Raw genomic sequence first — 17,408 nt, 5'->3', positions numbered from 1 at the left:
AGCATGTGTGTGTGGGAGGGGGAGCAGCTCACAATTTTAAATATGATTCTGAGAGAGGGTCTTATTCTGAAGGTGACATTTGAGTAAATACCTAAAGGAAATGAGGGACTGAGTCTTGTCACTATCAGGAGGGAAGAGCATCCCAGGAGAGGAAGCAGCCAGTGCAAAAGGCCTAAAAAAGAGAATATGGCCAGAATGCTCAAGAAACAGAAAGGAGGCCAGTGAGTGAGCAACGGAGGTTAGTAGGAGAGATCAGAGAGGTAAGACAAGTCAGGTAATTCAGGGACCTGTAGGTCATTCTAAGGACTTTCTCCTTGACTCTGGATAAGATGGGGAGTCAGTCTAATGTTCTGACCAGAAAGTGACAAGATTTGACTTTGTTTTAACGTGGTTATTCTGGCTATTTTGCTGAGAACAGACAGACTCCCAGGAGGAAGGAGAGCAATTACAGAAGCAAGAGGATAGGAGTTCCTAGAAGAGAGATTACAGTGGACCAGGGTGGCAGACGTGGAGATGGTAATAAGTCATCAGATTCTAAACACATTTTGAAGCTAGAGCTCACAGGATTTGCGGAAAGATGAGATGTGGGGTATGAAGGAAAAAAGTCAAAGATAACACAGAAGTTTTTGGACCGAACAACCGGAAGAGTAGAGTTTCCATTTACTGAGATGGGGAAGTTTGTTAACGGAACGGATTTGAAGAGAGTGACAGAAGCTCCATATATATTTAGACATCTAAGTGTATATACAAGTCAGGCATCACATTGAAATGTATACATGCAAGGCTATACAGGTCTGGGATTTAGGGTACCAAGTCACTAGCACAGTCGGTATTTAAAGCCATCAGAGAGTAAGCTTCAAAAAAGCAGAATGTCTTATTTATTAAAATATTCCAGGAAGTACCTAGTCCAGTGCTTGATACAAAGTTGCTACTCAATAAAATAGCTACTAAAAGAAAGAAATTCCTTTGTAAAAACATCGAGGTTAGGGTACCGAGAAAGAACCAGGCAGCCACAAGAGAATTCAACTGCAGAAGTCTATATAGGAATCTCTGTATTTGTAAAACAAAATCCTGACAACTGGACCAATGAGCAACATCACGATAAACAGAGAAAAGACTGAAGTTGTCAAGAATTTCATTTTACTTGAATCCATAATCAGCGCCCATGGAAGCAGCAGTCAAGAAATCAAATGACAAACTGCATTGGGCAAATCTGCTGCAAAAGACCTCTTCACTTTAAAGTGTTGAAAAGCAAAGATGACACTTTGAGGACTAAGGTGTACCCAACCCAAGCCACTGTATTTTCAATCACTTCATATACATGCAAAAGTTGGACAAGGAATGAATACGGAAGATCAAAGAATTGATACACTTGAATGATGGTGCTGGGGAAGAATATTGAATATACCATGGATTGCCAGAAGAATGAACAAATCTGTCTTGGAAGAAGCAGAGCCAGAATACTCCTTAGAAGCAAGGATGGCAAGACTTCGTCTCATACACTTGGGACATGTTATCAGAAGAGACGAGTCCCAGGAGAAGGGCATCATGCTTGATAAAGCAGAGGGTCAGGAAAAAAGAGGAAGACCCTCAAGGAGATGAACTGACACAGTGGCTGCAACAATGGGCTCAAACACTGCCAACAACTGTGAGGACACTGCAGGACCGGTCGGTGTTTCATTCTGTTGTACATACGGTCACTATGAATGGGAACCAACTCAACAGTACCTCACAACAACAACAATATATGTAAAATGGCAATTTTGGCTATATCTTAAGGTTATGCCACAGTTTTTATTTTCAAAAAAACAAGAAGTGTGTTTAGGAAGATTTTTAAAAATAATTTTCAGATCCAAATTTCAAATTCAGTTCCATTATCTGAAAACTGCTATTCCACCTCCCTCCACACAAGCATGCACAAACTCCTGATAATAATCCCAATAGACAGACTCACTTTCATTCTGCAGCACGTAGTTAGATAACAGAAAAAATGGCGGGAAGGGGGAATGCTGGATGAGAGATTCTGACCAATTTTAAGACAGTTAGTCTCTAATTCTCATGCATACTCAGGTGTAGAACCAGCTTCCTAGTGAAGTATAATGCGGAAAGGTGAAATATTGGGTTTAAAAAAAAAAAAAAAAGGTTGGCAGGTTCTTAAAATGCTAATATACTTATTTGACTCCCGAAAACATTTTTGTGGTTGCTGTTCGTGGAAAGTTTATTGAAATCTCATGGAACAGCTGTATTCCAAAAGCTGTTGGCCTGAAATAGTGTTTTATTAGCCAGAAATGTGCATGAGAATCACTTGTGAGGTTTTTAAAATATATACATACCTAGGCCCCTGCCCCAGAGTTTCTGATTTAACGAACTGTGGTGGGTTCCCAGCCACCGTGCTTTAAAAAGGTTCTACATTGCGAAGGCTCCTAGATTGAGAATTACCAGTCTAGAATGCAAGTCTCTCTGTTAATTGCTACCTTTCCTTATTTTCAAGATCTCCTAAGATTATTTCATCATAAATTTATTTTCTTAGATTGATATAACCAAAGTCAAATCCTAATAATGATAGCTTCATTAACATATAATATGGCACTCGAAGTCACAGAGGTGGTAATTCTTATTCCTCTATAAAGGTATTCACCAGGAACTATAAATAAAAGACTTACCCGTTCCACAGCTGCATTATGGTATGGGAGCTCCTCCTCACTGCAGAGGAAAAATAGTATATGTGAGATAGTTTTAAGTTGAAATCATAGTGAACTTGTTCTTATAATTAATGTGACACATAATCATTTATCATCAGAAGAGTTACGTAAGTGTCCATTCCACTGAGTTCGGTATAGAACAATCAGCTATTTTATAACCACAATGCATCCGATCTTCAAATCTAGACTGTACCCCCAAATACAGTAGCCACTAGCTACATGCGGCTACTTAATTTTAAATGTAAATTAAGATTTAATAGAATTTAAAATTCAGTTCCTCAGTCTCACTAGCCCCATTTGAAGTACACAATAGCCATACAGCTACTATATTGAACAGTGCAGGTATAGAATATTTCCATCCTCGTGGAAAGTTCTATTGGACAGCACTCCTCTCAACCAGTTTAGGAGTCAGTAAACTTCTTCTATAAAGAGTCAGACAGTAAATACTTTAGGATTTGTGAGCTATACAGTCTCTGTCGACACTACTCAATTCTGTGTTGTAAGCAGCCACAGGTGACATGCAAATTGGGCATGATTGTGTTCCCATAAAACTCTTCATAAAAAACACACAGCTGGTCCTACTTGGCCTGCAGGCCATAATTTCTCAACTTCTGAAATCATCGCCTCCACTCTCTGGCTCAAACTATGACCTATATAGTAAATGTCTGCTTAAAAACTTAGCATAGGAAAATAAAACTGTCTCCAACAAATTTATGAATTAAAAAGAAAACTTCAACTTTTATTTTTTATAATAAGGAGAGCTTCATTGTCAAAATTTCAATGGTGGCGATTTTTAAAAATATAGAATAGAAGATCAAATTCATTCTTCTAATACAGTACATTTTGTGATATCATCTCTGATATAAAATATTCTGAGACTCTTATACTACCTGTCAGTAATATAATAACAACACGCTATCCATTAATAAGATGGCACAGAAGCAGGCAGTATTTCATTCTGTTCTACATAGGGTCACTATGAGTCAGAACTGACTCGACTGGCACCTAACAACAATAACAACAATCCATTAACAAAGTTGTGTGCTTTGATTTACTATCAAAGTAGTATTACTGTAATGTTTTGGCAACAATATGCACGTATTGTTGCCCTAGTTTAAGGGCAAATAATACAACTTTTAAAAACATGACAAACCAGTATTCAAGACTGCAGTATTTTTAAAGGCACTCTTGCTACTCTACAGAGTTCTTAGGCGAACCACTAAGCTATAGCAATGGAACTGACAAAACAATGTAACACTCAAACGAGATCTTAGGCAGTCCGAACTCCTCTTTTCACAAATACGAAAACTAACCTTTTCACTGAGTCACAGAAAATGGTGCTTAATATAGTGGCGTTCAGCAGTATCTAACCCAGTGGGTTCAAATTAGATAGGCCAGATCTTCAGACTGTTCAGAAGTGTATGAAGAAAACAGTTGAAGGTTTAGAAACCAATTCTTAAGAAAAAAGAAACTTTGAGGATTAAATATAGAAGACTTCAGACTGTATAGACGGACGGTGGAGCAAGAATATGGTTGTTTTTCTATTGGGATTTTCTTACATTATTTCCTCATAACCAAAACCTTTTATATAGGATCTGCTACATACACAACACCAATCTCCAGAGAACTTTTCCTCCTCCTCAAAGCTCTGCATTGTCATACATTAATTTTCATAACCTTCCAAGGAAAAAGTCAGGAGAATGCCCTCTTCATCAACAGCTACATGCAATGTTCAAAACACACATGTAGAGCACTACACCACTATCAGGCACAGTGTCTGGGACACTGCAAGAGCTCCGTAAACATTGCTGAATGAACGTCTGAATGGAAGGATGGCTACACGCCTGCATGCATGTATGTATCTTTACCTAGCCATCTCAACATCCTTCAAGTAGAAGAAAGGAAGCATCAAAACCTGGGTGAGCGTGGAGCATTCCTCTAGGTCAGCAAACCATAACGCACTGGCCAAACCTGGCCCACTGGTTGTTCTTGTAAAGTTTTACTGGAACACAGTCACACTCATTCACTCATGCATTGTCTATGGTTGTTTTCAAGAAACCCTAATGGTGTAGTGGCTAAATGCTATGGCTGCTAACCAAAAGCTTGGCAGTTCAAATCCACCAGGCGCTCCTTGGAAACTCTATGGGGCTGTTCTACTCTGACCTATATAAGGTCGTTCTGAGTTGGAATTGACTCGACGGCAAGGGGTTTTGGTTTTGGATGGTTGTTTTCATGTTACAACAGTAGAGTTGAGTAGTTGTGACACAAAGCCAAAATATTTAATATCTGGCTATTTATAGAAAATGTCTGCCAAATACTACTTTAGAGACCAAAAGCTTGTTCCTCAAGGGAAAAGGGTACCTAAAGCCTGCTTAAAGAAAACACCAAGCTGTCAGCGAGTAGCTCCACTTTATAAAAATACAGTAAGTAAAAAACAAAGAAAAAAATAGCCATCCTGGAAAGAGAGAGTGCTTAACTGGATATATTTTTACATCTGCTATTAAACTTTTTTTTAAAAGAGTTACTAATCGAGAGTATAAGCCAAACCAAACTTTATGCCGTCGAGTCGATTCCGACAGTGCCTGTAATTTCTCAACAGGCAGGTAGAGTATTTCTGTAACTGCTGAGATACACTCATTGGAAACTTAAAGCTTGTTGAAATCAGTTAAAGTTTAATATACTGACTAAATTTCATGTTTGTTTTTATAGTAAATTTTATATAAGTTTAGATTTACTCTCAACAAACTTTATAGGATGGGTAGAAAGTGTTCTCAAACCCTTCAATCTTAATAGGCATTCTTTAAAAACAAAAGCTCTCATGTATTCATATAGTCATAGTACACTACAGATGGTCTGCTGAATTTTACAAATACACACATTCTGATAAAATAGTTGAAAATCTTAACCTTGGTATTAATTTTTTCTTCTCTATTTTCAGTATCATTTCCTTCTAATCAATTAGTAACTCGTGACCTAAAAAGCATTACCATTTTCTAAACATCAAGAATTCTTTGTTGAGCAGACTAGCAATGACTACTTGTTATAAGCATGTTTAAAGTTTAAATGTTAAAAATGTTTAAAGTTCTCTAACTTCTTAAGTAAGATCTATTTCTCTGTTCTCCAAATAGAACTCCATCACAGGCACACAGACTGGGGAAAGCTACCCACTTCTGAGTACGAAACAAAGACATTGCTGTTCCATCATCAAGCCAATGTTATTTAGCAACAGCTTTAATATTTACTGTGAAATGTGTAATAAAGTCAAGTTAGTCCTATGCTAGCTGGGGTTGGGGGATCACATTTTCATATACCAGAACAAGTAATTTAAGTTACTAAAAATTATAGTTACATAGGGTTGCTCTGAGTCGGAATTGACTCGACGGCAAGAGGTTTGGTTTTTTTATAAGCTCAGCGATGTTTAGAGCAGGCTACAAAGTTGTTGTTTCTTTGTTATTGTTGTTGCCATTTTATTGTCACTGACACAATCTAATTTCACTGCAGAACCAATGAACAATTAGGAAGAACTAAGACAGCAGAAAGATAAGCTCTTTCGGTTGAGGTATGACAGGGAGTGGAATTGAAATGCCTAGGCCAAAAGACTTTATTCAACAGCACAAAAAAATCCAGTCTACAGTGACTAGCAATGAACACCACCACCAGCAATCTCTGGAGAAAGTGTTTTATTTAAATTAGGCATTGTAATAAAAATCAATGATTTTGATGAAATTTAATAAACCCTAACATCGTATTAAAATCCATTTCCATGCTTCATTATTTTCATTTGTGTTGCCTGCTTTAGGACTGCATCCTGGAGTAAATAAAATTTTAAAAATCAGTGCAATAATATAAGAACTGGTACCAATCTGCTTCATTCTCAAAAAAGTGGTGATTATTTCAAACAGTATCCTCTTTAGGTACTCTTTTGTCTCTCTTTTTTCTTTTTAGGCACTTCAAAGCATTTATTCTGAAATTTTCTTATTAATTATACAGGAAGAACAGTACCAGGCAGCACAGCATACTGGTTAAAAACAGAGACTCATCCGACTCCTTAGGCCCAGATCCCAGATCTGACACTCACTGTCAGGACATCATGGGCAAGTTGCTTGACCTCTCTGCTTCAGTTTCATTATCTAAAAACAGGAGATTAAAAAATAGTACCTACCCCAGAGAGTTTCTGAGAGGAATAAATGAGTTAATCTATGCAAAGGCTTTAAAACAATGCCTGGCACACACTAAGTACTCAATAAATATTAACTAGTGTCATCAAGATAAGTTACTGACTGACTTCTTTTCCCACTAAGGCCAAATGGACTTCAGCAGAGAGGGTAGAAAACAAACATGAAATAACTGACTGCAATTTTTAAGATTACCAAATACAGACTAAAATATTAAGCCAGACTTCTTATTACTAAGGTCCAGCTCATGTTGTTTCAAACAATGAGAAAAGAGAATTAGGTAATTACTAGAGCCTTTTGTAATACAAAAGGTTTTCATATGTATTTTGTACTATAGTGGACCACTTTATGATAAAATATTATCTATTACAATGATTCACTACCATCAGACACACTTGGGGAGTCTAAAATGAGCTGAGCTCTATCCTACCTTTTGAATCAAAATCTAGGATAGGACCCAGAAATCGTTTAAACACAACAACTTCCCAGCTTATTCTAATGTGAAGGTAACTTTGGGAGCCACTGTCCTTGACAATTCTAAATGCTCAAATTGTCCTTTAAAACTTCAGTCACAAACTCCCAGATACGGGCATTAACCCACACAAACATGCAATCACCTCCTGTGATATTTGTGGTCATGCTTTATTTACTTTAAAAAGTATGAAAGTGGGGATAATTTTAAAACACTAATTTAATAGTAGTTAAAGATTGCTTTACTAGTCTCTCTTGAGAACTTTTAGATATGCTAAATGGCATGAGATATAACACCTTATATTTATCCAGAAATTTATAAAGTATTCTCACATTCTACTTTTTCAAAGCCTCAAATATACAGTAATGTATGTAGAACAGTTATTGATTCCTCTTTTACAAATGATGCATGATATGGTTAACTGCCTAGAGGCCAGAAAAGCCACAAGAAGAGCACAAACTCTCCAAGTCCCAGAACTGTTTGTTTGTTTGCTTGCTTGTCTGACCCTCAGTAAAACACGATACAGCAAAACAGTTCCTAAATGCAAAATAACTGAGCAGAAGTAGAAAACAAAGTCTGAGTGCTGTAAGTCACTGCTGTGAACTGTGTAAGAAATTGTGTTTTTCCCTCAAAATTTAATCATATATAAATAAAATTCCCAGCTTTTTCCTATTTATAATAAATAAAACTGAAAAAGAATACATGTAAATGAGACAAGTTACTCACTAAATCGGGAACCTGATTAAACACTGCCAAAACCACATGGACTGATTCACATGATTAGCAGGATATTTTTAAGAGTGAAAAACACTTTAACCACTTTATTTTGTAGCGGTCTAAGATCTCTATCAGCTCTTTATATAACATACTTGGGATAAATGGAATTAATTTTGAGAAGCAATAACATGGACACATTCACAACTATAAGGAAAAGCAATGGTATTTTTTCTGGTTGCTCATTTTTAGGCTGCATAACACTAAAGTTCTAATTGCTAATTATTTTTAAAATACATTTATATAAAATAAATGTTTTATAATTATTTTTAAAATACAAACTGTTATTCATTCACATTTAATTCTGCTAAATTATTAATACAAATCATTTACTGCATTAATGTTCTTACCAAAATACTAAAGATTATATTCTTAGCTCTAGCTCAATTTCAATCACAGACATTAAAAACACCAGGAATTTAATAACCAAAAAGCACATTGCAGGACCACTCCTCAAATCTTATTCGTACCAATTCTTTTGAAAATAAGAATGATCAAGATAATAAGTGACCATAAAAACATGATAATCAAAAAAGGTGGCTTTCAATCTATGTGACTTACTGTAAAAAGCCAAATCTATCCGTGACTTTGTAAACAAGGTAATCAGCATCTTCCCAAGGTTCAATCTCTGCACCTTCTCGTCCCTAAAATAGGGACAAAAGAAGGTGTTACTGGGAGCTTATAAAACTGAATCTTTTTTTTTTTAATAAAAAGACGAGAAAAAAGAGCTATTTTACATTTTATTAATAATAAGAGCTGGGGAAAAGGCCTTATCAACCTGACTTAACATCCTTTTTTCTTTAAGCTAATTTTGGCAATATCATTGTTTCCTTAGTTATGAACTATGGAAGATACTGTATGTCAGCAACAACTGACAGCTGAGGTTTCCAGTGAGAAGCTGTGGTGCAGTAAATTACTTAATATGGCCCTTCTAGCTTTTTGACTCCCGTAAAATGATTTAGTGGGAATATGCAAATAAGGTGTTTGTAGCCCACCAAGGAGATTGGACAGCCTGCTAAGAATGCAAATAAGGTGCATTGAACCCCTGTGGGGGTGAAAACATGCAAATAAGGTATATGAAACCCTAACAAGGGGATTGGTCAGTTTTGCCATCTCGCTAGGCTTAAAAAGAGGGACAATCTCAGAGCGAGAGGGAGACCTCACTACTACCAAGTGAGAAGAGCCAGGAGTGGAGCATGCCCTTTGGAGCCGGGATCCCTGCACTGAAAACCTCCTAGACGCAGGAAACAGAGAAAGAAAGAGCTGTAACACCAGAGGTAGTACATGGTGAGAAGCAGCAGCAGAGAACCAGCAGCAACAGAATCAGGAGACTGGCACAAGATGGTGCAGTGTGCTTTCCAGTCCATGAAGCAAGGTAGCTACTATAGGTGTGCTGACCCACAGAATGAGAGAACTGAGCATCTTCAGGCAAGAGGCTTGATGGTGGAGTGGGGTGCCTCCAGGCACTTACTGGCAGAGCTAAAAGCTTTGCGAAACTTGCCAAAGCAGGACAGAGGTCAGGCTGAGAGGCTGAGAGACAGAGAGGCCTGCCTGTGGACCCAGCTGAGAACCTGTCCTGACTGAAGAACTGTATTCTGAGTCATTCCTGATACTGAATTGTAGCCTGTTACTTCCCTAATAAACTCTGTAACTGTGAGTATGGCCTGTGAGCTCTGTGTGGCCAATGTAACGAATTATTTCACCCAGCAGAAGGGTAGAGAGTGCCATGGAGGGATGGCTGGTATCAGAATTGCTAAAATGGTTGCAGAGAGGCGGTATGTCTGATCTCTGCCTCATGAGATTCAGCCTTGGGCTGCTGATCTTGATTCTCCTCCCCTCTGTGAAGTTAGAGGAGGTCTGACGCCCCAACACTGCCATTTTTACAGAAGACAGAACAATGGGAGGCAAAGAAAACAAAGCTATTAAAAATAACATGCATTTTAAATAAATAAGATCCCATAAATATTTAAAGAGTTCACCTACAAATCATGAATTATAAAGTTTGCATGCAAATAAAGCAACTCAAGTATGAACTGCCAAACTTAAAAATTTTAAAGTGAACAAGTCTTAGAAAAAAATATATTTCTGGCCTTTTCATCCAAACTTTTCAGAACAGTAGGCTTATACATATACCCTGTCTCTCTACGTCTTTACTTCACAGTCACATCAGCCCTAAAACTACATTCTTGCCAAAGTCAAAAGTGACCTTCCAGTTGTTAAATCCTGTGGACACTATTCGTCTCTTCCCTCCAGTTGCTGCTGAGTTGACTCCAACTCACGGCGGCCCCATGTGTGTCAGAGTGGGACTGTGCTCCACAGGGTTTTCAATGGCTGGTTTTTTGGAAGTAGATCACCAGGGCTTTCTTCCAAAGTGCCTATAGGTGAGCTTGAGCCTCCAACCTCTTTGTTCGTTAGTCTAGTGCACCAACTGTTTGCACTACCCAGGGGCTCTGGACAGTATCCAGTCTTTACCTAACGGATTGTGTAGATGCACTTATTAGTGTTACCCATTCCTATTCCTTGACTTCCATGATACCATCCTCTCTATGTTCTCCTCCTACCTCTCCAGCTGTTCTTTTGAAGGCTTTTTCATGGACACCTCTTAACTGTGGGTGGGCCTGGTGTTTCTGCCCTCAGCTGTGCTCATTCTAGTACTCAATTACTTTTTTTTTTTTAACATTTTATTGTGGTTTTGGTGGAAGTTTACAGAGCAAATTAGTTTCCCATTCAACAATTTATACACATTTTGTTTCGATACTCATCTACTCTTGAAGCTTTTAACTAACAGTGGTTTGTATAGAAATCCTGAATGTAGCTGTCTATATAAAAATTACTCAGGCTTCAGAATCAAATATCCAACTGCCTTGCAGACACCTCCATCTGAGTATATTTTATAATTATCTGCTCACATGTTCTCCTGCATGTAGACTGAGCAACTTGTGGACAAAAATTGCTGTAATTCATTTCTATGTTGTGACTCTCCACTTCCTAGTATGATGCCTAGACCTGATCAGTAAGTGTTAATTGATGTATGCAAGCATAAATCTATTTGTTTTAAATTAGTTAAGCAGTTAAATAAGTTAATTAGGTTTTTTATTACCCTAAAACCTAATCACAGTAATGGGAAACTGCATCTGATGTTCCAAACAACCAACTTAAAAACAAATTCTTGGAATATAACTGTTAAGTTGTTAAGCCTGTATGCTTCGTTGGAAGCAGGGCACAATCCAGATGGCTTTCTATAGTTTCATGCTCATGTTACTCTCAAAAATGATAAAAAAAAAAAAAAAAATACATTGAATATAAAATTACATGCAAGTAATACAAATACATAACATTTCTAAATTACTGCTACTACTCATTATAGACCTCAGGAGACAGAGTAATAAATAGAGACATATAAATTGTCAACAATTGTGATTTTCTAGCATATAAAAAATCAGATTCCATAACTAACATAAGCATAAAATGATAATGAAAGTTATACATAAATGTGTAAATTCAAACTTTCAGATCTATGTTAAATTTATAACCGCATATATAAATTATATATAAGGTGGATATTTAACTCTGTATACATGCTTATTCGAATATCGTATTGAGTACCTAGTGTGAATCAGGAACTGTTCTAGGTATTTAGGATACAGAGTACAGCAAACAAAAGAAATTCCTGCCCTCAGAGAATTTACATTCTTAGGAGGGAAAACATAATAAACAAAATAAGTAACATATATAGTATTTGAGATGCAGATAAGTGTTCCGGTGAAAAATAAAGCAGGGGAAATGGATACAGAGTGCAGGAGGTGGGTGAGGGAGGCGGGGGCAGGGGGATTAAACAGGTCAGAGAAGATCTCACTAAGAAAGTGGCGTCTGAGTAAAGATCTGAAAGAGCTAAGGCAATGAGACATGAGCATATCCAAAATACAAACGTTCTAAGCAGCAGAAACAGCAACAGCAAGCCCTGAGGCAGTATGGCTGTATGGAGGAACAGCAAAAGACCAGTGGCTTGAGCAGAGGAAAGAATTAGGAGGGAAGTCAGAAGAAAAAAATGACTTCAGTGTTCACATGCAGTCAACAAACTGCTTCTGAAATCTAAGCTCTCCAAAAAGCAAATCCATTTCTATTTATGTGTTTTTTTTCTAAGAAAACTTACTCAAAATAGAAATACTCACTCTGTCATATTTAGCAACTATTTCAGCTCGTTCCTGGGCAAGTTTGAGTGCTACATCCTGGTCTGAATCTGTGGAAAGATCAAATTTAGATGAACTGTTATTCAAAGAATCATAAACCAAAAAGACTGAACCTGTTGTCATTGAATTGATTCCAACTCATAGTGACCCTACAGGACAGAGTAGAACTGCCCCACAGGGTTTCTAAGAAGTAGCTGGTAGATCTGAACTGCCATCTTTTAGTTAGCAGCCTAGCTCTTAACCACTGCCCCACCAGGATTCCTTCAGAGCATTATATGGTTAATTAATTATAAAACTAAAACAAGACAAATACAAATAAAAGAATAAATTAATATCGTCTAAAATGACAAACCTGCAAAAACCAAATAGAAAAGTTAAATGGGTAATATTTGCAACTACAATTTTGGAATATCAACATATTTATCATTTCAATATTATATAAGATATTTAAAAGAAAACATTAAGGGGATATGATAAATTACATCCTTCAAGAATCAATTTTGGACCTAATATCATAGAGATGGGTATTGAAGTAGAAACTGAAGCTGAAACCTCAATCCAAATGTTTAGATAAAACTCACTTGGGTAGAAGACGAGAAGAACATTCAAGAAGACTTTTAAACACTTAAGTAATTTGTCCACAAAATAAACTTGTGCAAGATACACTGCAAGAGTTAAAATATATTATTTATACATATATATATATAATTTATCTTACAGAACGAAAACAATTATGTCTTAATTTAGCATTTGAGGTTCCCTTTATCTAATGCCTCAACTACTGCAATAATCTCCTATCTGATTTTACTCTTGCCCTGCCCCCTTCTTCCTTATTACTGCCACATCTTTCAAAAACACAAATCTGACACTGAAAAATAGAGACCATAACATGAAATTATGTGGATCTGACTCATATCTGAAGTAAATAAAAGGTCAATACCAAACTGCATAAAAGGCACCTCTGATCAATAAGAAAAAGACAAGAATTTCAGTAGAAATGCCCTTGCTCATGTGCAAAGGTCAAGAAACACACAAGAGTAACAAAAGCAGCAACAACTATATTTGTGTTCTTACTAAGCTCCTGGCAGACAGATGGTACCAGGCAGCAGATATGGTACTTTACATGCAATTATCATCTCTAATTCTTATAACAACACTTTAAGGAAGTTATCATTATTAAACCTATTACACACACACACACACACACACAAAAAAAAAAATGAGGTTTAGAGATTTTAAACAACTTGTCTAAGGTCACAATGCTAGTAAATGGCAGAGCTAGGATTCAAATTCAGGCAGTTTTAACTCCATAGCCAATAATTTTAACCACTACTTCATACAAATGATTACTAAAGGTATTTAAAAGGACTTCCATTTAAATATGGCAGAAAGAGCACAATTTTATATGCATTCCTCCTAACATTCTACTAAACTAGTAATATTGCTGCTGTTGAGTCAATTCAGACAAGTTACGCCCATGCGTGCCAGAGTAGAACTGTGTAAAGCCATAAGGTTTTCAGTGGGTCATTTTTCGGAAGTAGGTTGCCGGGCCTTTCCTCCAGGCTGCTGCTGAGTGGACTCCAATCTCCAATCTTGGATAGCAGCCAAGTGCCTTAAACATTTGCACCACCCAGGGAGTACAAATTGACAATAAAAGGATTCTCTAAAAAGGCATAAATCCACAAAGACAAGCAGAGAGAGGAAGACAGGAAGAAAGACAGACAAGAGACAGACAGGCAGACTGAGAAAACAGACAAAGAACTTTGGAAGCTGGAAAGATTTAGACCAGAGAAAGCTGAACAAACACTAAGTCAACAGTCAGAAAAGTGAGAAACAACCTAATTTACACTGTAACACTTCCCAATCCCTAAAGGCCAGCAGATGGTGGTTCCCTAGGAAAGGTAACACAGTTGCTATCGAGTCGATTCCTATGTATAGCACCCCTATAGGACAGAGTAGAACTGCCCCATAGGACTTCCAAGGAGCAGCTGGTGGATTCGAACTGCCGACCTTTGGTTAGCAGCCAAACTCTTAACCGCTGCACCACTGGAGCTCCTTAAAAAGTCAATTCCCTGAGAGTTGAATGGACACACTACATGGGTGTAGCAGAGGTGGGTGCAGGACACAGAACCAACTCCTCATGCCTAAAACTGAGAAATGAGGAAGTGGCAATACAATCATGTTAGCTAGCACTATGGAAGCAAACTGAAAAACAATCAGTGGATAGTGGACAGTGGTAACTTCTACGGAGTGAACATAAAGGAGGGAGGAGTGTGCAAGTCTGATACTTTTCAAAAGAAAGTCTTACAGATTCCTGCATCTTTAAACCAAAAACAGCTTTGATAAAACTAAAATCTAATCTTAAAAACAAAGACATGAGATAAAAAGAAAAAAAAAACCTCATTAGTAACTGAAGAAATGCAAGTTTTAAAAGATTATTTTGCATTTATCAAACTGACCAAAAAAAATGCGTTGGTATTATTCAATGCTTGCAGTTCCTTACACTATGGGTAAACAAAAATTTACATCTTTCTGAAAAGCAATTTGATAATATGCATCAAAAAATCTTAAAAATAGGCAAATCCTTTCTACCTCTAAGGATTTATGCCAATGAGATAGTCAAACAGGTGCAAGATTGTTTATAATAGGAAAAGAAGAATTTTTTTTTTTTTAATTTAAAGGTTATTACAAAAAAAATGTTTTATGTTACTGTTTTCCTTATTTAGACTATAAGACGCCAGTATGCCATTCTCTGGAGGAAGTGAAAAAATAAATGTGTGAATAAATAAATAGAATGGGTCAAAAAATGACAAAAATTACAGTTCTAATTTTCACAATGAAGTAATGCAAACAGAAGTCTGAAATAACAAACTCAATTACATACATAGTAATTATCCTATTTTAGACTTACAAGCCTTTATCAATTCCTTTTTCTCTTGTTTGCCCAGCTTTGAAAAATTACACTCACACTTTTGCCAATGGGATTGGAAATGCAAATTAACAGAAGTGAAACACAAATTAGGCAACTTGTCTATTAATTATACTCCATTTCCATTATCAGAGCTGTTAAGTATGAATTGTATGGTGATTAGGCCAAATTCAATTAATGAGTGCTTTCTTCTAATGTATTTTATATCAGTTCCTTATTCCTGCTGCTGGTCCAACTTAAGAGATGACAGAAGTTTAAAAGTGTAAAGACAAGAACTGGAAACAGTACGGAGTTGAGAAGTAAAGGTGCAAAGTATCCCAGGTAAACTTCATTAGGGCAAATTATAAAATAAAAGCTTTACACAGATTGTCTTAATCTGGAAATTTCCAGGAAGACAAAACCTAACAATATAATAGAGGCTATCTTGCTGAGTTGTATGAAATTGTATGCTAATTTCACAGGGGAAATATGACACACTTTAACATGCTCGGAACAGCTGACTCTAAACCAAATACGTGAGTTCTAAATCTCCAAATTCCTTTAGAAATTTCTTATCCTTGAATTTCCTGTGGTAAAAATTTTTATATTAACGAATGTATTCTAAAAAAAGAGTGGCTTTAAAGTCAAAACAATTTTACAAAATACAGCCAAACCTGCTTCTTAAAAGAGACTAAGTGGGAAATACCAATTTTTCCCAACACTGAAGTTACAGACATTATTTAATAATCTGCATTTTGAGGCAGTTATCTATAGACTAAGAATCAGTAGCCTGTGCAGGATTCACTATCATTAAAGTACGTTTCATACTTTCTGATCTGTAGTTGAGAAGTTTATTAAGAACTAAACTAGAATATTTCTTTTGGTTTCATTCTGATTGCTTATTTAGAAATTCCATTGAAAGAATGAAGAGTATCCCCTAAAACACTGACCACACACAACATCAACAGCTGTTGTATGTCTGTGTGCAAGTGTGCACTACGTTCCACGCACCTACTAAACAATGACAGCTGTGTTAGTTGGTACTTACATCACATGTCAGCATCAAATAAAAATTTAATCAGGGCAGTATCCTATCTGTTCACAATACAGCTTCATATTGCATGATAAATCCATAACTAATAAATGTTTGGAAAAATCCGTTTTGAAATACAATACCATTTATTAACAACATAGCTGTTATAATAAACATAGGTAAAGAAAAAGTTCCTATTATTAATAATAAAATCATGAGGAGAAATATACGGACCAACTAGTTTAAATCTTTTCAGCCCTCTTCCTTCATCAAAACCTTTGTTTTTGTTTTTTAATACATTGTTCAGGATTTCGAAGTGTAAGAGGCATACTTTAAACAGTAAGGACCAGAAAATGTTTGCATCAAATAGTCAAGTACACAGGAAAACATCTCTGGACACAAATTTATGGAAGAAAATGACAACTATAGAATTTCAGGAAGCATTTTAAAAATTGACAACATTTTAGGAAGACCTCTAATTCAATTTAGCCCCCCAAGAACTTTTAAAAAGTGTCAAGTATCTTTCTGAATTACATCTTTTAAAAAGCAGGTATTGTGTGTTAGTATCATTAAGTTAACCCCAAACTGTAATGAACAATTCATACAAAGCTATTAAATTTTAAATTCAATCCAATAAAACAAAATTGATGGCAGATAATTTTTCCCAGTGTATATTTTGATGGATGTGTATTAAATATATAAATTAGGAATTTCATTTTAAAAAGTACTTTACCCTTTTTTAGATAATCAGTCTGGCCTTGGGAATTAACAGCCGCTTCAGTCCTCATAGAGTCAATTTATCTACTCCAAGATTTCATTGTTATTTTATACTTTGTGAGCACACCAAGAGTGTTACATGGTACCTCACACATTCTGCAACTAACTGAAACAAAGAAAAGAAGAAGGCAAGCTCTACTTTAAACTATTTCTGAGACAAATACAAGAAAGAAAAAGTTTGAGATGTATTCTGTCTTCTTCTAAAAGGGGGGAAAAAAGACCTTGCTGTAGTTACACAGACTATAAATATTCAAACAAAGATGATATTTGTTGAGGGTAAAAACATGGCTTTCAGGCCAGATCCCAAGTATGAACCACACCAGCCTACACCCAGCATTCCATCTGATAACAAACAGGGGCTTTACACAAGCAGCTTC

General features: G+C 36.4%; 1 protein-coding gene across 7 annotated transcripts in view; it reads right to left on the bottom strand.

Annotated features, from left to right (window-relative positions):
- The window catches only part of USP6NL (USP6 N-terminal like), a 183,693-nt gene that overhangs the window by 61,678 nt on the left and 104,607 nt on the right, over positions 1–17,408 (bottom strand). For 4 of the 7 annotated variants that reach the window (XM_049885064.1, XM_049885063.1, XM_049885062.1 and 1 more), the window contains 3 exons: positions 12,296–12,363; positions 8,685–8,767; positions 2,664–2,703 (listed from right to left, as the gene is read on the bottom strand). In XM_049885064.1, coding sequence (XP_049741021.1) covers positions 2,664–2,703; positions 8,685–8,767; positions 12,296–12,363 — 191 coding nt within the window. Of the gene's footprint in view, positions 1–2,663; positions 2,704–8,684; positions 8,768–12,295; positions 12,364–16,987; positions 17,126–17,408 lie in introns of those variants that run through there. The other 3 variants (XM_049885066.1, XM_049885065.1, XM_049885068.1) reach the window with 2 other exon arrangements.

The sequence above is a fragment of the Elephas maximus genome, chromosome 4 (assembly GCF_024166365.1).
Source record: "Elephas maximus indicus isolate mEleMax1 chromosome 4, mEleMax1 primary haplotype, whole genome shotgun sequence".
NCBI classification, from domain to species: domain Eukaryota; kingdom Metazoa; phylum Chordata; class Mammalia; order Proboscidea; family Elephantidae; genus Elephas; species Elephas maximus.
This window is presented reverse-complemented; position numbering and strand designations above follow the sequence as displayed.